Source organism: Phoenix dactylifera, chromosome 9 (assembly GCF_051530095.1).
Source record: "Phoenix dactylifera cultivar Ajwa chromosome 9, Ajwa_hap1_PhDact_Kaust_v1.1, whole genome shotgun sequence".
NCBI lineage: Eukaryota > Viridiplantae > Streptophyta > Magnoliopsida > Arecales > Arecaceae > Phoenix > Phoenix dactylifera.
Genome location: NC_143198.1, coordinates 5,346,517 through 5,370,584, shown reverse-complemented (window position 1 = coordinate 5,370,584; position 24,068 = coordinate 5,346,517). Strand labels below are relative to the sequence as shown.

The 24,068-nt window shown below is 40.1% G+C and overlaps 1 protein-coding gene across 1 annotated transcript; it reads right to left on the bottom strand.

Annotated features, from left to right (window-relative positions):
* Nucleotides 1–12,737: 12,737 nt before the first annotated feature.
* Nucleotides 12,738–19,793, bottom strand: LOC103705365 (S-adenosyl-L-methionine-dependent tRNA 4-demethylwyosine synthase). The gene is given in 15 exon segments (XM_026803971.4): nucleotides 12,738–14,455; nucleotides 14,458–14,500; nucleotides 14,587–14,643; nucleotides 14,645–14,798; nucleotides 14,893–14,994; nucleotides 14,996–15,047; nucleotides 16,477–16,501; nucleotides 16,610–16,802; nucleotides 17,344–17,444; nucleotides 18,840–18,925; nucleotides 18,928–18,966; nucleotides 18,969–19,141; nucleotides 19,143–19,317; nucleotides 19,320–19,485; nucleotides 19,487–19,793. Coding segments are annotated over 15 exon segments (1,671 nt in total). The 5' UTR covers nucleotides 19,658–19,793; the 3' UTR covers nucleotides 12,738–14,321.
* Nucleotides 19,794–24,068: the final 4,275 nt, after the last annotated feature.

Below are 24,068 nucleotides of genomic sequence, written 5' to 3'. Positions count from 1 at the left end.
AAGAGGCATTAAAGACCTAATTTTTATTAAAAATATAATATAAATTATGCATAATTTTTTTAGGAAAGTGAATAGTCAACAAAATATAAGCACTCTCAAAATCTGTCACTTTTTCATGATTAACCAAACATGCCAAAAGTTCTTTTCCAAGTATATTTTTTATAGAAATCTGCTTTTCAAAAATTATATTTATAAAAAAATACTTTTTGCGAACTAAAGGAGTATCCCCTACCCCATTTGCTCCCATTTTGTACGTGTCTGCAACCTTTCGTTCTGAATAAAAAGGGGCAGCTATTTGCTACCTCCTATTTTCATTATAAAAAAAACTAGATGGTTGGAACTTTAAGAATTACTCTATCTAATGCAGCGGGAGTCGGGACCAGATGATGGGAGTCAGGAAAGCCCATGCCTCAACAATTGTGCCAAGACTAAAATATCAGCACCAAAGCATGAGTAGTGGTCTAAATTAAGACCATAAGGGTGCAGTACTTGACTCGCAAGGGACGTAAAAGCCCAAACTTTTATGATGATAGGATAAATTGTAACTAACAACTTTGAATATTCATCAAAAATAACGCAGGCAAAACACTTTCATTGTGCCTGTTATTGTCACGCCCCGAATTCGGTTCATGACACGGCCGTGTTATCGCCAAGTTAAGCATAAAATAACACGCAGCCACTTCAATTACTAAACAACTATATTCATGAAAATCATTAAATGTTCAGGTATTAAAATCCATACAAAGCTTCTAAAAACAATATCAACATTTAACATTTGTCTTTCCCATAACCCTGGAGCATGTCACGCTTCTTGTTCCTAGCATCTCCTATTTATCTATAAGAATATAAATAAATGGGTGTGAGCTATAAAGCTCAATAAGTAAACAAGAATAATCTTATCGGATCAAGCATAGTATTCTTCATACTAGTGCATTATTTTAAGAAACTAAAGGTTGTAATAAAGTAAATACTTTATACAACATATAATCAAACTAGACTTAAAACTTGTCTTTATTCCATGCTTTAAAATCCGTACTCATCATTATTCATGCTTTGAAATCTGTGCTTGTAATAAAGTAAACATTTCATATAATCCAACCAGTCATAAACTATGCAAGTCTATTTATGCAACTTCATAAATATGATTATGCATCATAAAACTTTTGCCATTTATGCATCATAAAATTTTTGCCATTTATGCATCATAAAACTTTTGCCATTTATGCATCATAAAACTTTTGCCATTATTCCATACTTTGAAATTCATACTCTCAGATGGTAGTGTAGCTATGGCCGCTCTTATTCCCACGGTAAGGCCTTTACCACTACAGGGTCATCTTCCAGTTACTATTACCCACTGGCGGGGGTCGTAAAGCCAAGTTACTTTTTTCCACTGGCTGGGGTCGTATGCCTAGTTACTGTTACCCACTGGCGGGGGTCATACATAGCGATCTGAGAGTTCTTAAAACATATCATGCTTTTCATAAATCTTTTCTCATAGATACTTTGGAAAGTGAATAATGGCATCATGCTAAATCAAACTCATGATCATGCTGAAAACTTTATTTTTTTCCATGCATCTTTCTACATCATCATAATCATGTGTACATAATATAATAATAATAATAATGATGGATGCTATGTATCCAAAATCATGTAATCATTTGCTAACACATGCTTGATCTTAATTTTGTGAAAACATAAATAATCATATATAATTTCATAATCAAGTAATCACAAGTATTTGATAAAACATAAGATTATATCAGGTCCTTTTTCCACAATTCTTATACATAATTCCAATTGCATAAATAATACTTTTTCATCTTATAAAACGTGATACATGATCCATAATAAGATTAAGACAGGTTACTTACCTTAATTTGCACACCAATTGCCCATTCTTCAATACCTAACAAGATCATTAAATTACATGTCACTTGCATATTTAATTTCTATTTATTTATAATCTTAAAGTCATTTACAGCCCATCCATAGGACTCAATTTTTATTCTTAGATCTCTAACCTAGTTCAGTTTCTGATTTAGGTCTATTCAAATCCTCAATTTGGGTCTGACCCAATATCTGATTTTGGTCTAACCATTTTTTGGTTCAAGTCTGGGCCCATTTGCATTCAGGCCCAAAGTTTAATTAGGTTCTGGATTAGGCCCTTGGCCTGGTTCAATCACTGGGCCCGTTTGTATTCAGGCCTAGAAACACAATTAGTTAATTTATAATTAAACCTTATCAATTCTAATTAATTTAAAAGGAACCTAGTCTCAAAATATATTCAATTTAGTCTCTATATTAAAATTTGAGCTCTTCAAGCCCAGTTAGTTTTGGTTTTAAGAACACTAGGCTTGAATCAAGGCTCAGCCCGGCTTCAGGCTTCTAAAGCCAAGTTTATTTGAAGCCCACTTCGGAATCAGGCCCATTTCGGCCCACAGTTATTTTTTTTATTTATTTTTCTTTCTTCTTTTCTTTTCTTTCTTTTCTTCTTTTCCTTTCTTTTCCTTTTTCTTTCTTTTTCTTCTCTTCTCGAACCTTCCTTTCCTCCTCTTTCTTCTTCCCTCCCCGAGCTCCTCTTCCTCTTCTCCTCTTCTCCCATGAAACTGGGAGGCGAGCTCGAGAGGCGCTCGGGAGGAGGCCGGCCCAAGGCCGGTGATGCTACGGCCAACCGGCGGCAGCTACGGCGGCCGTGGCCCCTCCTGCAGTGGCCGTGGCCCAAATGGCCGCTCTCCTCCTCCTCCGGTGGAAGAGATGGGGTGCGGCACCCATCGAGGAGCAGCAAGGCCCAGCTGAAGCCGGGGTGCTCGCATGGTGCACGGCCGACGTCTGTGGTCGGCCGGATAGCGTCCGCAGTGCACTGAGCCGGCGACACCCATGGTCAACAGGGAAATCTCCCTTCGGCCGTCTTCTCCGATCCCCTCCGGCGAAGATCACACCGGTTCCACCCCTGGGAACCAGATCTGTCCGAGCCGAGGGCCCTTCCGTGCATCAAATGTAGGTTGATTTCTTTACATCTTTAGATCTAGGGTTTTAATCAAGGGAAGAAGATCTGTGCTCGAATGGAGGGAGGAGATCTACAGCATGAGCCGGCCGTAATCTCAGTCGATCGAACCGGAGTCGGCTCAAGGCCATCCCCAAGTTAGATCTTCCCCCTTCCTTCTTCCTCTGTTAATTACCTCCTAGCCAGATTAGATCTAGGCTAACAACAGTTAAATCACGAATGGAAGGAGGCAACGGTTTTACCTATCTCTAGGGAGCGGTGAAGCTTTTCTTGCGCGCTACTATGTTAGCTCCGGCGATGCAGTGTGGTGATGAGCTCCCTCCTCCTCCGGCGCCACCACTCATGCTTCAGTTCTTTGTAGCAGAAGAAAGAGGGAGTGAGGGCGGTGAGAGGGTGATCTACTGAGTCCCTCGCTGAGGAATCCCTGAGCTTTTATAGCCCTTGGTCGGAAGAGAGGAGGGTGGTGGTGGTGATCGTGGCTGTTAGGCGGTTGTAACCACCTCAGCTGGTGATCAGGGACTCCAGATGGGCCGGCACGTTAGGCTTGGCCCATTAGCCCACTATATATGGGCTGGTTTTCACAGTCATCGAGTAAGATGCCAGCAGAATCATATCAACTAGATATCTCGGATGAGAAAATTATGATTTCAAAACCGAACCTTATGTTAACACAGCCTGAAGACTATAGATTGACAGCAATATTCATAATGTTAGTTCGTGCTGATTGGCAAAAAAAAGTCCATCATCAATATGGATTGGACAATAAAATTATATCATTAGCTGGTTTTTTTGAGTCCGAGCCAGCTTAGGCCGCAGATGGCAATTAGTATGCAATCTTCTCGTATCAAACTACAAATGGGTCACCATCAGATGGTAAACCCCGGCCATCGTCCCAGCCTAAGGTTAGCCGGCCGTCATTGCTGCTTCTAACAAGATAATATCCGGCCTGCTCGTGCCTCCTCCCTCCCCATGATAAGAAGATGGCTAAAGATGATTCGATATTGTAGAAGGACATGCTAGTTGGTTAATCATGTGCTTGCCTCAAAGATTAAACCATGCATGTGTAAGTACGAACTGATTCAAACTATGAAACTGCCAATGGCTCAATTAAATCAGTTGTAATTTGTTTGATGGTACATGTTACTCAGATAATCTTAATAATTCTAAAGCTAATATGTATCCTAACTTTTGGAAGTCACGTATTTATTAGACAAAAGATCGACATGAGCTTTTCTCGACACTTTGATGATTCATTATAAAATCAACAAATTGCATAGTCAACATGTGGCAAAGTGCTACCCTATTAGGAGCCTACCATAGTAGTGAGGGTGACAAAGAATTAAGATCTGATTCCGAAGAAGAACCTCGAGAAACGGCCACCACAGCCAACAAATGCGGCATGCGTAGAAATTTTTCCAAACCTCGCATAGGAAGGTAGTGACAATAGAACAATATCGTGCTCTTCAACTCTAGTAGTTGGAATGAATACAATTTAAGTTTCTAAATGAGGATCTATTAGACTGGCACCACTAGCCGTAGTAGTACCAGCTCCAATAACATGTTAGAAAACTTGCAGATGGATCTTGGGCTCCGCCAGCCAGTCTACCCCATAGCGTGCACTGGTTGTTCCTAGGTGCAATCGCACGTGGCGAGCATCTATTGGTAAGTGCATGAATCGTTCACGCGAAAAGTCTTCTAGGGCTCGTTTGGTTCGCGGGAAGTATTTTTCCTCCTAGGAATATGATTCCTGGGAATCAGATTCCTCGGAAGAGGATACCTAGGAAAGTACTTTTGGCATGTTTGGTTAACCATGGGAAAGTGACAAATTTCCAAAGTGCTTATGTTTGGTTGACTATCCACTTTCCTAGGAAAGTTATGTATAATTCCTATTATGCCCTTAATAAAAATTAGGTCTTTAATGCCTCTTTAATGCTTCTTTAATGCTGAAGGGTCTTTTTGGGAAAAAATAAAAAAGGAGTGATTCCCATCTCATGGAAAAGTAACTTTCCCATGTTTCTCATGGGAAAGACTTTCCCATGAAGGGCTCGTTTGGTTCGCAGGAAAATGAGGGAGGAAAGTGTGGTCAACGGGAAAGTAATGAAATGCCTCTTGTTTGGTTGGAGTTTTCAAAGGAGAGAGATGGGAAAGTGGTATTCCCATGGGAATATGATTCCCACATTTCGGGCTCGTTTGGTTCGCGGGAAGCATTTTCCTTCCTAGGAATATGATTCCTGGGAAACAAATTCCTAGGAAGAGGATGCCTAGGAAAGTACTTTTGGCATGTTTGGTTGACCATGGAAAAGTGACAAATTTCCAAGGTGCTTATGTTTGGTTGGCCATCCACTTTCCTAGGAAAGTTATATATAATTCCTATTATGCCCTTAATAAAAATTAGTTTTTTAATGCCTCTTTAATGCTTCTTTAATGCTGAAGGGACGTTTTGGGAAAAAATAAAAATGGAGTGATTCCCGCCTCATGGGAAAGTAACTTTCCCATGTTTCTCATGGGAAAGACTTTCCCATGAAATATGGGAATCACATTCCCATGGGAATACAACTTTCCCTTCTCTCTCCTTTGAAAACTCCAACCAAACAAGAGACATCTCATTACTTTCCCGTTGACCACACTTTCCCCCCTTCTTTTCCCGCGAACCAAACGAGCCCTTCATGGGAAAGTCTTTCCCATGAGAAACATGGGAAAGTTACTTTCCCATGAGGTGGGAATCACTCCTTTTTTATTTTTTCCCAAAAAGACCCTTCAGCATTAAAGAAGCATTAAAGAGGCATTAAAGACCTAATTTTTATTAAGGGCATAATAGGAATTATACATAACTTTCCTAGGAAAGTGGATGGTCAACCAAACATAAGCACTTTGGAAATTAGTCACTTTCCCATGGTTAACCAAACATGTCAAAAGTACTTTCCTAGGTATCCTCTTCCTAGGAATCTGATTTCCAGGAATCATATTCCTAGGAGGGAAAATACTTCCCGCGAACCAAACGAGCCCGAAATGTGGGAATCATATTCCCATGGGAATACAACTTTCCCATCTCTCTCCTTTGAAAACTCCAACCAAACAAAAGGCATTTCATTACTTTCCCGTTGACCACACTTTCCCCCCTCCTTTTCCTGCGAACCAAACGAGCCCCTAGTGATCAAGCAATTCATTGCCGGTGGCACGAGGAGCATTCTGAGTCTAGAGGAACAATAAAAATCAGCCAACGGGGCACCAAACAAGGTAGAATGGATGGTGGGAAGTCAATCGGGATCTAGAGTGGGCCTTGACATCTTGATCTCGGGTCGACTACGCTAAGCTCAACCTTGCCGCCGCCCACGGTGGTCGGCTCACCATGGTACCTCATGGTCGGGGCACAAGGTTGCACTAGGGTTGAAGGGAGGGACAATAGGTGAGGTGGAGTTTCATTGGCCATAGGGATTTGCTGAAATCACGAATATACCATCAATATCATCATCATCATCATCATCATCTCATGAGAGCTTCCTGGGCGAGCCTTAAAAGCTACACCTCTGTGACCCAGATGGCCAAACTACAAAACCATCTGATATTTTTAGGTCGCATTATATACACCAATAAGTAATACCATTGCAACGGCAAGAATGTTGCTAATAGCAACAATCTATAAGCCACATGTTCTTTCGATTTTTTCTTTTAAAGAAAGAGACAAGGTGGGTTATAGTTAATTATTCCAACTGTTGCTTAATGGGGATTGGGATCTCTCTCTCTCTCTCTCTCTCTCTCTCTCTCTGTGGGTGGGGGAGGAAGAAGGATATTTTTATTTGAGCTTTGTACTATCGTCTGTTCTTGAGATTCTTTAATACTGATGCGCATCTGGCTTAGATAATACTAATAACAGACTTTAAAATAATAATATGCACAATACGATCGAATAATATATATTTAACTTGTTACTAGGAATATATTAATATTTATCTCACAAAAACTGTCAGTATTTAAACTGAAAAAAATATCACAAGAAAAAATATATAAGAATGAAGGGCTCGAGGACAATAGAGAGAGGGCTCGAGGCGTTGTCATCATAATAGTCAAGCGGGAACTCTTGAAAAGTCAATAACAATTACCTACCAAAAAGGTCAATAGCATTATGCACTTGGTCTTATATAAAACTACATTAAGTTGCAGCAGTTATAATGCAAGTGGTTCACCATCTGCAGCAACATGGTATTATTTTATCATGTTGATGTTAGGCGTGGTCTCATACAAGAAATGCTATGAGTTTGTGCCAACTTCGAATGCGAAAAAATGAGTATATATGAAGCAAGAAATATTTGATAAGCTCATATAGCAACCATAATATTTTATTTCATGATTTTATGTAAATATGTAGAATGCACAAGTATATAGTTTTTTCCTCTTTAGCAATATAATGAAAAATATGCCACTGTCAAGATTTGCATCTTGGACCTCTTCCAATAACAAACTCTTAGAGGATGGGTGTGAAATTAAGAACTAAGACAAGGCTAGTTGGCATGTAAAAGGCTTTCATAGCAAATTTAATACAACTACTTAACATGGATAATCAAATGGTTAATCTTGTGGGTTCACAATAGAGGTAATCTTATTGTCAAAGTTATATATATTGAGTTGTACTCATCACAGTTTTCTTAATAGCTTGTAATAAGTTGTTTCATGCATAGTTTTAACAGAATCTTTTATCATTGTAAGAGACTTCCTCTTGCATGCTAAGAAATCCAAATCATCATACAGTAAAAGTGCCATATAGTTGGTTAATTATGCAAGCAATGATATACCGTCCCGTGATATTATTAATGTATAAATTAAGAATCAACTTGCAGATTCCACTAATAAGTATAGAATGCTGCTAGCAGCCATCGTCTAAGTTGGTTACCATCTCTTTTCTGAAGGCTTATCCTCAGAGAAGGTCAAAGATTCAAATTCTTGGTATTATTAAAAAAATCAAAAAAATATAGGATTATGCCTGCTGTGAAGTAGGAGAGTATTCTAATGGAAAAAAAATACAGAAGCTTGCTTGAGAGGATGCTGTCAATGTATTATGAACAAATGGCCATGAAGTACACTAAGGATTTGTTTGGTTTGGTGGAAAAGAATTAGAGAAAGTATGGTTAACGAAAAAATAAAGAAATGCTTCTTATTTGGTTGAAGTTTTCAAATGAGAGAGATAAAAAAATAGCATTCTCATTAGAATGAAATAACCATATTTTATGGAAAAGAAAACTCGATATGGGGGATATGGAAAAGTTAATTTTTCATCGATTGAGAATTAGATCCTTCTTTTTATAAAAATATTCTCGAGTCATCAAAATCTATGGATAAGATTTTTTTTTATTAAAAGTATAATAGGTATTTCACACTTCGAAATACACCTTTCCATGATTAAGCAAACATGCCAAAATTAGTTTTTTAGACATCATATTTTCAAAAACCATCTTTCTAAAAAAAATATTTCGATGAGAAAATATCCTTCTCACGAACTAGACGGGTCCTAATTTATTTTGCATCAAAAAATATGCATATTTAATGTAAAAATGCTATAGCCTAGTCTGAACAACCATAACAGCTGTGATAAGCACCCTGTCTGCTCTTTTCTGTCCTGGGAGGTGGAGACCACTGGCCATGCATGCGTTGCTTCTCATCCAAATAACAAAAGCTAAGACTCTGCGGATTTCAGCGCGTGGGATGATAAGAACAAATCCCACTATTTGGATCGTTCTTGTTTTGGACCACTCTTTCGATCCAGCGGAGGGAGAGGGTCTTACGACCACCGCTAAAGTCGTTTCGGTCCCCAACTTTCTTTGCAGGGGAAAAAAGCCTTCCTTTTCCCGTTAAGCTCGACTCTGTTCACGGAATGAACCGAGCGCGTCCATCGTAAGGCTGACGCTTGAGGCCAGTTAAATGGCTATTGTCTCTCACCTCCACGTGCATGGCACGTGCCTAAGGCACTGATATCTATAAAAATAAAACTAGGAAGACAATTGGTGCTAGGGAATCGGCGTGGGAGCTAGTTAGAGAGTTGAAGGTGGTGAGCTCTATGCCCTGCTCAAGAGGTCTCTAGTGCTGTCGAGGGATGCAGCAAGAGTTTGGAGGATTGATGTCCACTTAAGAGCTGCACTCTTCCTTTAAAAGCTGGTGTGGAATCGATTACACTTGTAGAAGCATCTTTATGCCTCCTTACTATGAGCAATGCACTGAAGAATCTATTGACTATGTGCTGTTCGAGTGCGCTAGAGTGATGCAAGGTTTGTGCTGGAAAATTTATAGAATTTGGAGACAATCTTACAACTCATTCCGGAGGGCAAGCATAAAGGCAATTGGGATCAGAAATCGATCGCCTTGTACTATATTGCTTATCATATTTGGCTGACCAACAATAAGAGACTATTTGAGGACTTAGATAAGAGCTCTTTAGTGATTGTTATGAAAGCTTCACTCCATACCTCATCCAATATTCAGACTAAAATCTTGAAGGAGCCATTAATAGCTAGAAAAAATCTAGGATTCCACATTTGCAGATGCTGTGTCCTGTGTGGTTCATTCACTCGAGAGCCCCAACTTCAATGGCAGCATGTATGAAGAACAGATAAAAAAATTGGTGGAGCAGGTTTTATCATTTGGGACTCTAGATTATCCTTGGTGGCAGCAAGTGGGTCATCACTTTATGGCATGATAGTACCGGCAACCGAATTAAGAAGAAGACTTCAGGAGACTTCAGGACAATTATCTTATGAATTAGTACTGGGGATATTAACATCCTCTATTAATGGATATTTAAAGGCTCATATTGAATATCGCCACATGTATAGCCAGATTTATCTAGGTAGGCTCACCAACTGGGTTGCTAATTATATGGCTGACTATAGCGACGCTAATCTATGGAAAGCTAATTCAGTTTTACCTACATGCCTTGGGATATTGTAGTCAATCATGCCATTGGGATGTGTATATATCCGTACAAAAAAAAAAAGAAGAGAAAAGAAAAGAAAATAAAGACATGGGAGAGGATACCGTAGAAGTCCAGAGACCCGTCCACACGGTCTTGCTCTTCTTTTAATTATAAAAAAACTCCGCAGACTCACAATTGAAGGGCGTTTGGAATATTTTTTTTTTTTCCTTTTACCCAGAGGGTTGTCGCAGTAATAATACCATATAGTGGCTCCCCCCGCCCCTTTCTTCTCCCGTTCTCGTGCCCTCCCTCTCTCCATTTCTTCCTCTCCTCGCTCTCTCTACCCCCAAAGTCCAATATTAAAGAGAGATTGGGTGCTTTCATATGAGCTTTTAGATATTTTGGGGATTAGATTGGCCTCTAGGTAACGAGATTGAGAGGGTTTTAATGATAAGCTTATTGATGGATGGATTGATTCGATCCTAATGGTTGGGCAAGATATTAGCTTTTCTGTTTGATCGATTTTTATCCATCTGAATTCGTATGGAATCTTTTCTTGTTGGGTTTTGATTTGGGGTTCTCTGGAAGATAGAGAGGAGGCGGGGTCAAATAGGAGTACTAAGAGTAGATTTCAATTAGATATGGGGAAGAAGAAACCCAAGAAAAGATTGACGTTATCGATCAGCGGCAGCGGCGACGAAGAAGCATCGGCGGCGGCGTCGGAACAGACTGCAGCATCTCCACAGGAGCGTCCGAGAAAGCGAGGTCGAGGCCGGCCGCGGAAAGTGATAGCGGAGGAAGAGCAGAAGGAAGAAGAGGAGGAAGGGGACGAAGATAAGGAAGGTTCCAAGAAGAAGAAAGACAAGGACGGAGCTTCCTCCTCTTCTGTTAAGGAGGAAGAAGAAGAGGAGGAGGCGGAAGAGGCCGCGGCACCGGAGCAGCAGCAGCAAGAAGAGAAGCCCAGAAGCAGCAGACCAAGGAGGAAAAGCCGACAGCCTCGTAAGAGCACTTGAACGAATCCATCCGTTGCTTTCTGGGTCTTCTATTCTCTTACCTCTCTGATGTGTCTCTTTTAGTTTCTACTTAGTTTTGTTTTGGAATCATTTAATGTTTGTTTGCTTTGGCTTTTGATGGCAGTTTGGAAATGTAGTCTTTCGCTTTGTGTTTGTAGGGGTGAAACCTGGGAAAGAGAGCATGAATTTTGTATGCGTATACGCTGAATGCCATATGATTCCGGGGTTTCAGAAATCTCTGTTGTTGGAGACTGGTTGGTTAAAAAAATTATGCAATTGGACACGTCGATTGACTGGCTTCGGTTCTAATACATGTTCGTAGGAAGAACGCGCCAAACTACTGTAGTAGATGGCTGGTGAAGGTGCATTGCATCGTAGAATATATGCAGCTGGAATGCATATTTTAAGGGCCTTTCATTTATTAAAATAAAAGGCATCACAAGGAAGAACCATCAGCCTTCACATGATCTCACGTGCGCAGCGTGCTCACTTGCACTCACAAAGAGAACATCACATCTACGCGTAAAAAACTGCTCAAAAATATCATAATATAGGTCTCATGCAAACAAAACTAGTCGAAAGATATTATTTTAATTTTTTGATCCTATATAAATATCTAAAATTTACACAGTGCATAGCATAGTGTTTTCTAGTCCACATAGGCCATGGGCTGAATCTATTCTGATACTATTTGTCACAATTCAAAACTTTATCCAAAAAGGTATTATTTGGATTCTTTGGCTCTATATAAAGTACCTAAAATCTATTTAGTATATTGTCGATATGAGACTCAATACACGTCCGCACGAATTCTGAAATAAAACTAGCTTTAAATAGAGAAAGCTGTCAGTATATAAATATTCTCCAAGTTAGATAACAGAGGATCTAGCCTACTCTTATGGCTATCAAAAGTGCCTTTGTTTCACAGTCTATAGATATTCTCTAGGTTAGATAACAAAGGACCCAGCCTACTGTTATGGCTATCTAAAGCGCCTTTGTTTCACAGATGGCTGCATGTCTTGTGCTATTCTCATGTTTACAGAAAAGCCAAACGTAAAGTTCATAGCAGACCTAGGAGTTCATGGTCATGGACATCATGCATGCCCAATTGTTTTGGGACAGTGCTTCAGAACATGCAAAGGACTTCATGCTCATGGACGTTAATAACACCACCTTGGGAGATTGTTTCACAGCATACAGGTCCAGGTTATTACCACCGTTTGGTCCGCTAGGCCTTCGTATATTCTAACCAAATCAACAAAGGATCTTGCTGCTATCCTAAGCAATGCGAACAGCCTACACATGTGAGACACCATCGTGCAACACATGTTGAATGCGACAATGGGTTGCGATGTAGCTTGTGATATAAGCAGCATATGATACACGAGTAACGTGCCCTTGCAACGTAATACTGATTGCTTTCTTGCAAGTTGTGAGAGTGGTATGAAATCTCTCAAGATTTGGCAATCCATCTTGAAGCACAATGCATATGAGGCCCATAGAACTGACAAAACACACTTGTATTTGAATCCGTGATGTATTAAATGTCCGTTTCAGCGCAAAAAAAAAAAAAAAAAAAAAATCACACTTGCACACAATAGCAGCAAAATATTAAACTTGGAATAAAATGATAGTCCGGCATTTTAGGTTGTATTTCTGAAAAAAATTAAGAAAAAAATAATTCGTATTGTTCAGCAACTTTATATATGACACGTAGTCCTTGTTTGGGTCCATAAATTGGGGCTTTTTGCAACGTTGTACATGACAGACCCTGCCATTGTGCACACTTCCATACAATAATGCAAGGTCTGGTCAATTGGAAAAAGCGTTTGGGCAAGAGGGGTTTATTTAATCCGGATGGACCGGCGACCAGCTTCATCCAGCCGAGCTTTTAAATGTCAGGTCAGTTGCCGTGCAATGGTTCTCGACAAAGCTAGACTGTTACCTTAAGATTATAGGTCCATTTCGAGATAACTCTGTCAGAATTATCTAGAAAACCTAATCAAAACACAGCTTGAAAAGGTGAATCGGAATTCCGCCGAATCTGAATGCTTACCAAAATCAAACCTTTTCTTTTTCATATTTTTTTAACTTAAAAGATCAGAAGAACTCTCAGCAGGAGCAAAATTTTTGCTAGTTAGGAACCGAAGCGAGAACCCACGCCCCTTAGAACCAAACCACCGACCACTTGATTAAAGAATATAAAATTATACCATCCACGCAAACGCTAGAAACTAGATTGAAATTTATTGTAGCTTCATTGGAAAACAAGATTTATAAAGCCAACCTCAAAATGATAGGATAAGGCTTAATGGTTATAAAATCCAATTTAAAACAACACTTAATGAGCTGCAAAGTTTTACTAAATATTCGGATACGATACTGTGGGTTAACAGAAAAATAGACGGAAAAAAAAAAAATAAGAAGGATAGCCGTAAAATATTTCTTCTAGTACGCTTAATCTTGGCTTAATAAAGTTTATTAAAGTTCAGTACCTTTAACAGGTGAATCACCCTCGAACTCCACAACTTCGGTGACAACTACATTACTCTTGTCTGTGCAAAAGTAATACGGAAAGCAACCTGATATTGATAACGACGGATGAGTACCTCTACAGCGGTACTATATTATATTATTATTCTATCGCAATTCGAAAAGCACGAATGTTCCAGTGAACACATGGGTGAGAGTACACCGTGGCCCTTTTTTCTTTAAAAAAAAAACTATACTGTAGCCCTTTTAACCAATGAATTAACGTATACTTCCAGTTACTCAAATGCTGGGGGCTACAACTCTTACAGAAATTGCTGTAAAGAGCTCACAGGACATGGTTCTTGTTCCTTGGTCCCAACTGGTCCCTATTTTAAAAGAGAAGCCTCCATCCATTCCTTGCTCATGGATGAGGGTCCACAAGAACAAAAATGGCCCATTCGCTTGGTATTCAGATATAAATATTAAGAAATGGATTGCAAGGCAGCGGATGGCCATCAGAATCCACCTTTATAGCACAATAGAGAGCCATGCCACATACATTACCTGCTTCCTAAGCAATGGGTTCATGGTCTCTCTCTCTAAAACTTCTTTTTGGAACAGACAAGGACAATCAGTCTCTGTAAGCTTTCAGAAGCAATGAGCCTGTTTTCACTAGTCAGACCACATTCTAGATTAAAGAGGGTTTCTCCAAAAGATGCATCTTTAGGCCCTCCTTGATCATTGAATTTTATCAAAATCCTCTTCAGAGAGCCGGCACATGCAAAAGTCATTTCGATTGTAGTATCTTCTAAATAGAAGAAAAAATTATTATACACATCTAATTTACAAAAGAAATCAATACCTTAATAGTATAAGCATACAGGGTAATGGATCTTGCAGAACTTGTTAGCTTCAGAAACATTGTTTAGATGCCCCAACCAAGCTTCTGGTGCCCTCTAATGCTTGCGGTTCCATGGCGCCTCTCCTTTTTCTAACAAGATCGATCCGGATCAAATCCACCTTCCCCAGCACAATATACGACAGCCCAGGATGGTGCAGGGCCATATAGTCTTCAAAAATTTTAAAAGGCTTCCCAGAAGCACCCTATATTCCAACAAAGGTTGGTTGGTTTCGGTTGTCATTGATCATCATCAAACAACAAAATTTGTAGGGGTTGAGATGAAGTTTACCAAATCATGGAACCGCTCATAATCCATCCATGTATACCATCGACCCTTGACCTTAAAACTTTTTAACCTTTGCTAGAAGACCACAGCAGGAGTGAACATGCTCGCAAGCAACCTCATATTCACCACTGCTTTTAATCACCAAAGCCTCTGAAAAGGCCTTAACATCAGAATGTCAGGGGGCACCGTCCATTGCCAATTTTGAGGTGGCAGACCTATGACAGTGAAACAACAATAAGCATTAGTAATTGTAAGTCATTCAATTAATTTGCTTTGTTTCTTTTTTTTAAAAAAAAAGCAGCTACTCACAAGCCACACTATGTGATGCCTTTGATTTCAGCTAAATCTGGTTTTCCAATGCCTTGTAAGTTTGCATATGCATCTATAGCTTCCACATTCCACCCTTTAACTAGTTAAATGGTAAACTGTACTCTGTTCTTTGTCATGCAAAGCTTTTAATAGTCCTATCAAAATTTAGGAAAATACCACAACAAAAAAAAGGAATTTTATCAGCTTAATCTCCACCAAACTGCATATCTCGATGAGATTGGATCACTTTTATGAGTTGATACAGAGATTTGAAGAAATATAGACGTGAGTAAACAAGTGTATCTACGGTCAGCTTAAATATCCCAACGACATGGTCGCAGTGGAATACTCAGCAAGGTTACCTTTCTAGGGAGATTTTGTCTCTTTTTTTCACCTTTTTTTATTCATTGATGTGCACATGCGCCCAGAGATGTGGGGCAATAGGTAATGAATAAGGACAACATTAACCACCAACGTGCAGCAATTGTTGTTACAGTGCCACCAGAGTGTTCTGCAAGACTCTAGCAAAAAATTAGTGATGACAATGATGGATGGTTGGCGATCAAGAAAGAAGGCAAGATCAGTATTTTAGAATTCTTCAGATTGCACAAGTCATCAGCAAAGGCTGGCTTTCCTAATTGTAACAGAATCAAATGAACTCAAGATAATATATACATTAAACATAACTAAGGCGATTTAACACCTAACACTATTTACAGGCAATAAATATGATTCAACCGGGTCCCAAATCATATTTGACTAGGCATATATATAAAAACTGATGTGTAATGCAACCGTATGCCAAGTCTAAGCACACAATAATCTGTTGCATACATGAAGAGCAAATGATCAACACAATGCCTAGAAACTTATCCCGTTGTTATTTATGGAAAAATGCCTGGGGCTTAACAATTGTTAATACAAAAAATTTAGTAGCATGCACTGGGATAAATGCAATGATAAACTAATAGGCGAAGAAAACCCAATATTTAGAATGAAATTTGAGTGAACTCTCATACACAGTATTCACACACAACATACAATATATGTGTGCTAAATGTAGGACCATGCACATCCAACATGTTTAATTCAACTTCAAAACTCATGGTGGATCAAAGATCAGGAATTTGTCCAGTATTTTGATATACGGAAAGAACAAAGTAGTTTGAGTTTTTGTTGAAAAAGAAATCTGGAAAGTGAGCAAAAACTAGCTATGAGGAAGAGAGACAATAAAAGCAACTGCAGAATCTCCTGCTGAACAAGACTTGGCTGCAAAAATTTTTGTAGCTGGATACTTTCAAAGAGTAGATTTACTTACGTGCATGTCCTTCTTACCAATAAAGGTTAGGATTTGTCTTGGATGACTCTTATTTGTTAGTAAACTAGGCTAATCCATCTATATTATAAAAAAATGACCTCAAAATCAAGAATGGAACAGATATGCAACATATCACCCATGCTACCAAGAAAGTTGCATAAGCAAGCACTTTCAAGAGCATCGCGGTAAAAGATTCGTTACTATTGTATGAGAATATTCACAACAAATTGCTCCTAGAAGTCGCCAAAGAGTGGCCAATCAATTGCCCTCAGGCTGTCTTTGTAGCTGCATCTACACTCACATATGGCTGCAAGCATTAAAATGAAGTCAAGACTTAAGCAGCCTCAGTGTTTATCTACAGCTCACAATTAACATCTTTTAATATAGGCAAAGGTTTACATGGGAGACAGGTATAAACATCTTTATCCTATCTGGAAATTGTGCATTTCTGACAAGGAAGGTAGACATATGTCTCCACTGCAGCTCATGAATAAGTGAATTTATCTCTGGGTACATGATTGACTCACCAACCACAGATAAAGCATAATGCCTTGGAGAGAGAGACATTCTAATAACTGTTCCTGCTTTACACCTTCAAGAAACAGTAACAAAGGCATCAGATTTCATATTTTATGTGGACACTCAAAAGATGTCTTAAAGGGCCAGTGGCTTGGAAGGTTTTAAACTCACTTCATATTGAAAAAAAAAAAGGGGCAGCCTAGGGCAGGCGCAGATAAACATAGCTTTACTCCGACATGAAGAGAGGTTGTTTTCATATTTCAAACTCATGACCTCTAGGCCACAATGGAGCAATCTTGCTATTATGTCAAAGCTCACCCTCTCGCTTCATATTGACAATGAGACAAAAAGAATTCAACACTAACGACCTTAAAATTTCACAAAATCAGCTCCCTAAAAATTGAGGAGATTTGAAATAAAAAATAATTTAAAGCAAAATAGAATAAGTGGATGACGATGTGTACGAGGTGTTATTACAATACCAAGGTGAATAAAACCTTTTAAAAATGATATGTTCAGTGCATAAAAGCCTTAGAAACTTATATATACATATTGTACAAATTGAGAGCAATAGGAAAGGACATCAGTTTACTAACTCAGCTTACACTATTCACATATATCTTATGGAGCCAGTATCCAAGTCGTGCCCATAGAACATAACTTCACTACAAATATAAGTACAAATCCTGACACTGCCAAAACTATCCACAATTACCTGATACAGCCAAAATGAACACAACACAAATAGCTTTAAAAATGCTGAATGGCATACTACCAAAAGTTTTTGAGTGATCTAAGGATGTCTTCAAATAATATGTAGATTCTAATTGAACTCCCCGAACAAATAAAGTTAAAAGTAATGCAAACCAAGATCAAATAAAGCTAGCCTCAGAAGTATCCGCTCAGCTCCTAGTAAGTGGAAAAGAAGATAAGAAAAGATAAAAATCAAGTGAAAACATTTTGGGCAAACACAACACTTAATGGCAAAGAGCCAAGCGAAGATATCTTTTCAGCATTATCTAGTAATGCCAAAGAAATACCTTGTTCTGTTGGAGTCCAATATATTACTGTTGATTGAAGTTCACAAAAATTCATCGAGGTCTTATTCAAAACAATTGTAAGTACAATTCAAGTTTGGGATGCATATTCTGACATCTCCAACAATCTCTATGATATTTTATTAATTTTTATCCTAAAAATCATTTTTTAAAGGTGAAAAAGGGCAAACTTCTATATCTTTCATTCATATTTGTATATAGTGGAGCAGCTTTCTTGTTCATTGACCTAACTAGAATATGTGCAAATATCTACTTATGTGCATGTTATGTCAGATGTTTTCATCTCTCTAGTGGCATGTAAGAACAAAGTTAATCATTGGGGGTATGTACTGACCATAAATTATGATTGAAGAAAATAAATAAACTGATAGATGAAGTAGACAAGTTGGACTAGATGCATGACTCAACATGATGTATGATGAATCACCGCCATCAAACACCAAAATGACTATGACAAATCAAAAAATTCAATCACTGTAGAATGCGCTTGACTCATGAGCACAAAATGTATGTATCAAGCAGAGTTATCAGCAGCAAAACAAATTTCCTGATTCCGTTTTAGGTTAGAAAATTTGTTATGTGTATTCCTCTCACAATTTCCTACATGTACTGTACCCTTGAAGAGAACATCATCACTATTCCATTCATAAGGATGCACACATGTAAAGTACAAGCACAAGAGTATCATCTAAGGGAAAATACGTGGAAAAGCAAGCCGACAATGATTGAGTTGCCAGCTAAGGATCTTCTCAGATTGAAGCTTGTAAAATGGGGACCAGGAGAAGGTGGAACGTGGTGGCTAAGCGAGTGATTCTTCAAATGTTAAAAGTAGGACACATGAAAAAGGTAGAGCTCCAAGGAGGGCAACGACATTTAACCAAACACAAGTTATCATAGAAAAAAGGTTGTTGGTCCATTGATTACTGACATTTAGCATCAATTACCACAAATCACAAAAGGGCAACGACATTTTACCAAACACAAAACTTGATACATATCTATTGAATAAATGAACAATGCCCAAAAAGTCAAAACCAGTGACAGAGAATTACCTGCTTCTCTAAGCTTGTCCTAGTGATCAGTGACACCATTTCATTCAAACCATTGTCACCATTTTGCCCTCCATTAGATAAAGCCCCATCGATTTCCTCGAAGGAGCTTTACCGGCGATGTCCTCCAATCAACAACAGCCGACTCCATGACCTCCTCCTCCTCCTCTTCTGAATCAAAGCCACTGCACTCTAGTGTAGAAGCCAAGTGCCCACAGTTCTCGCGCACTTCTGTCTTCCCGATAACCTTCCGACTCCAGGAAGCGAAAACACCATCTACGTCTCCGTTGCCCACGTCCCTCCTAGGGCCTCATCCACCTCGAGAAGTCCTTCGCGGCGGCATTAAAGCTCTCGCCATAAGACCTCGACCCGACGCAGAACACCGCGAGCCGGCACCAGGAGAGAGACAGCGAGCCCACCCGGAAGTCCTCGGCGCTCTCGGCGGGCCACCGGGCGAGGAACTCGGCGTTGGACGGGGGATTCCGTCCTTCCAGGTGGAAGCGACGTTCGGGATGAGAGAATCCTCGGGGAGGTCCTCCGGCGCGGCGGGGTTCGACTACGTCGAAGGGAGGCCGGCCGCGCGGAAGCGGTCGGCGAGGCAGCCGGCGATGGCCCAGGAGGTGCCCGTCTGGGAGGCGAAGAAGAGTTTTTCCCCTGAGGTTAGGGTTAGAGTTAAGGTTAGGGACGGGGGAGTAAAGGCGGAGGCAGCGGCATTTCCAGAGGAAGTAAGAGGAGGAGAGGGAGAGGACGGCGAGGAGGGCGAGATGAGAAGGGAGGGAGGACGAACGGTAGATCTCGATCATAGGTCTCTCGCTCGTCATCGCGTTGCGGTCGCCGGCGCCGGAGTTGCGAGAAGTGGGGGTTGGTCCCCCGAGCAGCAAGCAGGGCTCTGTTTGAGCCGCTTCGAGGGGCGGGCAGGGGTCAGACCGCCAGAAGGGTTTTCCGGTTCGGAGGGAAGAGGAAAAGTCGACTTCGTTAAACCGAAGCGTGAGTTTTTTTTTTTTTTTTTTTTTTTTTTTTTTCCTAATGCGGATGGATCAGACCTGACGAGACCGGATACACCCAATAAAGTCAGAAAATAAAATACCTCGGAGTGCCAAAGGCAACTCCCCATCGCCACTCCATAAGATGCCTCCAGAGTGAGAAGCTACATACGTAGCTACTAGTGTTGGGCAACGGGCCGTGCCGGGCCGGCCCAGCCCAGGCCCACCGGGCTAAAGGACTAAACGGGCCATGCCTGGCCCGGCCCGCTTATGAAGCGGGCCGTGCCTGGCCCGGCCCGTCCAGCACGGAACGCCAGCCCGGCCCGACCCTAGGCCCGTCTATTGGCGGGCCGGGCCGGGCACGGCACGCCACGGGCCGTGCCAGGCACGACCCGTAACGGGCGCAAACGGGCCGTGCCAGGCACGGCCCGCAACGGCTCCAGACGGGCCGTGCCGGCACGGCCCGCAACGGCTCCAGACGGGCCGTGCCGGCACGGCCCGTCTGGAGAGGGGGGAGGAAAATTGCCGTTTCCAACGGCTATTTTCGGAAAAAAGTCCATTTTACCCCTCCCAACAGTCCAATAACGGCTGAATTGAGGGGTATTTTGGGAAAAAAAATTTTGGGCTTCTATAAATAGCCCATTCCTCCCTCATTCTCACCACACCAAACCTCTCATTCTCTCCTTCTCTACTGCTATTATTTCTCTCTTCTAAAGTGCTCTTCTAGCAATTTAATTTTTAGTTTGTTCAAGTGCTACACAAGAGGAGGTTCCTGTTGAGAAGAGAAGGTCGCTTCTGTTGAGAGCACAAGAGGAAGCTCGGAATCTCGGCTCTGCCTCTGCCCTCCGACCCTCTACTCAATTCCTCATTGCGGTTAGTTTTTATTTTTTGAATTAATCATAGATATGTCATCTTTTGAGGAAAGTCAGTTTGGCATTCCTGTTTCTGAGGGAGAAGAAACTAATCCCCAACCCCATGTTCCTAGTTCCTCTAGAACTGGTGAACCGAGTGAAGATCAAACCTCTTCTCGTAAGAGGACTAGTGCTGTATGGAATGAATTTGATAGAGTTATGGTTGATGGAGTCTGGAAAGCTAGATGTAAAAAATGTGCCAAACTTTATAGTTGTAGTAGTAGTGGGGGAACAGGGCATTTAAAAAGACATCAAGAGAGTCATAGGATGCATGATTCTCATGCTCAAACTCAAAGTATCCTTAATATACAAGGGGGATTACTCGTAGGTAATTTTGCATATAATCATGAAAATCAAAGAAAAGCACTTGTAAAATGGATAGTTAAGGATGAATTACCTTTTAGTTTATGTGAATCTTTTAATTTTGAAGAATATGTTCAATTAAACCTACAACCTGCTTACAAAAGAACTAGTAGGCGTACATTTAGAAGAGTAGCTATGACCAACTTTTTAGCAATGAAACAAAATTTAATTGAAACACTTTCTACTTTAAATGTAAAAATTTCATTAACTTCTGATATTTGGTCAGCATCTGTAGGTAGTAATTGTTTTATTGTCATTACTGCTCATTATATTGATAATGATTGGCAATTAAATAAACGTATTCTTGCTTTTCGTGCTTTTGATTTTCCACATTCTGGGCAACAAATTTCAAATATTATTTATCAAACTGCATGTTCATATAATATTAATGATAAAATTATGTCTATTACTTTTGATAATACATCTAATAATAATTTTGCTGTTGCATTATTAAAAGACTCATTGCATCCCATATTAGATGGAAATTTACTGCATATTAGATGTGCATGTCATATCTTAAATCTTTCTGTTCAAGCTGGCATGGGCATGATTCAAGATGTGATTTCAAAAATTAGAAATGCAGTTTCTTTTATTCATGCTTCAAGATCAAGACTTCAAGAATTTAAGGAATTATGCATAAATCATAGTAAACGTTTTAAAAAATTTAAACTTGATGTAATTACTCGTTGGAACTCCACATATAGCATGATACATGATGCATACCCATATAAAAACTTATTAAGTGCATATATTAATGATCGTGGATTAGGCTTTACATTGTCTGAAACTGATTGGAATAAAGGAAAAATTTTGGAAGATTTTTTGCTTAGTTTTTATAATGCTACCAATGTTCTTTCTGGTATTTATTACCCTACTTCATGTTCATTTTTACAACAAGCATATATACTTAGTCAAAAATTTGCAGAACATAGATATGATGATGTTTTAATGCTTATTATTGACCTAATGGAATCTAAATGGAATGAGTATTGGGACAAGATATGTCCTATGCATAACTTAGCTGCTGTATTTGATCCTAGAGTTAAATTAAATGGCGTGCTAATTTTACTTGATGCATATTCTGAAAATATGAATCAAGATTCTGAATCTGCTAAAGATGAGGTAAAACAACTTCTTTATGATATTTATGCTATATATGATGAAAAAATTCGTGGATCTAGAACACAAATACAAACCTCTATTTCTTCTTCTAGTAGTTCTCGTTCGTCATCTATTTTTTCATTCATTGCACAGAGAAGACACACACATGCTTCAAGTTCCTCTTCATCTTCTTCATCTTTAAGTAGTGAACTAGAATTTTATTTACGAAATGATCTTCAGTCTGCATATGATGAAAATCAAATAGAGAATCTAGATGTATTATCTTGGTGGAAGAGTGTTAGAAATCAATATCCTGTTATGTCTGCAATTGCACGCGATATTTTAGCTGTGCCGATGTCCACGGTAGCATCGGAATCCGCTTTTAGTGCAGGTCGGCGTGTTCTTGACGAAAAGAGAAGTAGGATGACGGGCGAAACGGTGGAGATGCTTCTCTGCTTCAAGGATTGGTTGGATGCTGAGGCAAGACTTCAAGATAAATGTGGACATAATACAACATCCTCTGATGATGATGATACAAACACTACTGAAGACTGAAGACTGAAGACTGAAGAGTGAATACTGATTCACTAATGATTAGTAAGATTTCTTAATTTTTTATAATTGTACATTTTTATTGTATTCTGGAGGTCAGACCAAGGTCCAAACCTCGGCCCTTTCTTAGTTTCTTATTGTATTCTAGAGGTCAGACCAAGGTCCAAACCTCCCTTCATGTACCATTTTGATTTAAATTAATAAACTGGTAGGGGTCTATGCCAAACCCCCCACCATTAAGGTGGCTTTATATTCATAAATCCTTAGTTTTCAATATTTATTAATTTTTTTAGGAAATTTATGAAGCATTAATTTTTATCGGGCCGGGCCGGGCCCAGGCCCGGACCGTGCCAGGCCCGCGGGCCGTGCCGTGCTTGGCCCGCGGGCCTAGAACGGGCCGTGCCGGCCCAAGCCCGAAGCGGGCCGTGCCGGGCTCGGCCCGCGGGCCAGTACCCTGTGACCCAGCACGGCCCTCTCAAATGGGCCGTGCCAAGCACGGCCCGGCACTGTAGCAAGCGGGTCGTGCCAGGCACGGCCCGCTTCGTGCCGGGCCGTGGGCGGCCCGGCCCAGTGCCCAACTCTAGCAGCTACCCAATCCGGAGCACCATTACCTTCACGGTAAATATGCTTGGCCCGAAAGGCCCATCCATCCCTCGCCATAACCCAAATGTCACGGAGCAAGAGATGGTCACACCCGCCACGCCTTGGACCCCCCTGGATCCAACTGACAATGGTGGCTGAGTCACCCTCCAGGATAATGGACCTAGCCCGTAAGACACACCGGGCATAGCGAAGGCCTGCCCAGGCAGCTGAAGAAGAATATTTGGAAGCATTTGATTGCGGGATTACTCCGAAGCATACCAAATCCTGGAGGGTTCTCACTTCCGAGATTTTTATTTGAAAGTTAAAAGAGAGCTGTTTATTGGAATGGCTTGAGTGAAAAACTTTGTTGTTTTACCATTCAACGCCTGGTAAAATTTCACAATTGTGATGTATCCTGGACAAGTTTTGAAATCATGATTGAGCGTGTGACGACCGAAAGTTATTATCGTCTTTGTGAGATTTGAGTAGTTCTTTCCCTTTCAAGAGTTTATATAGCTAAGATCTGCTGACCAACAATAGATAAATGATGGTTGATCATCCCAGTAGTTAAGCTTTATATATCCTCATGGTTAGATGAGGTCCTTCGTGAACACCACAAGGTATGAAGACCAGATTTTTATTTTCTTCATGGGACAATTGAATAATTTTATACTATATTGCATTATATTATTTGTATATTATATTATATTGATAATCAGTATTATAATATTATATAATAC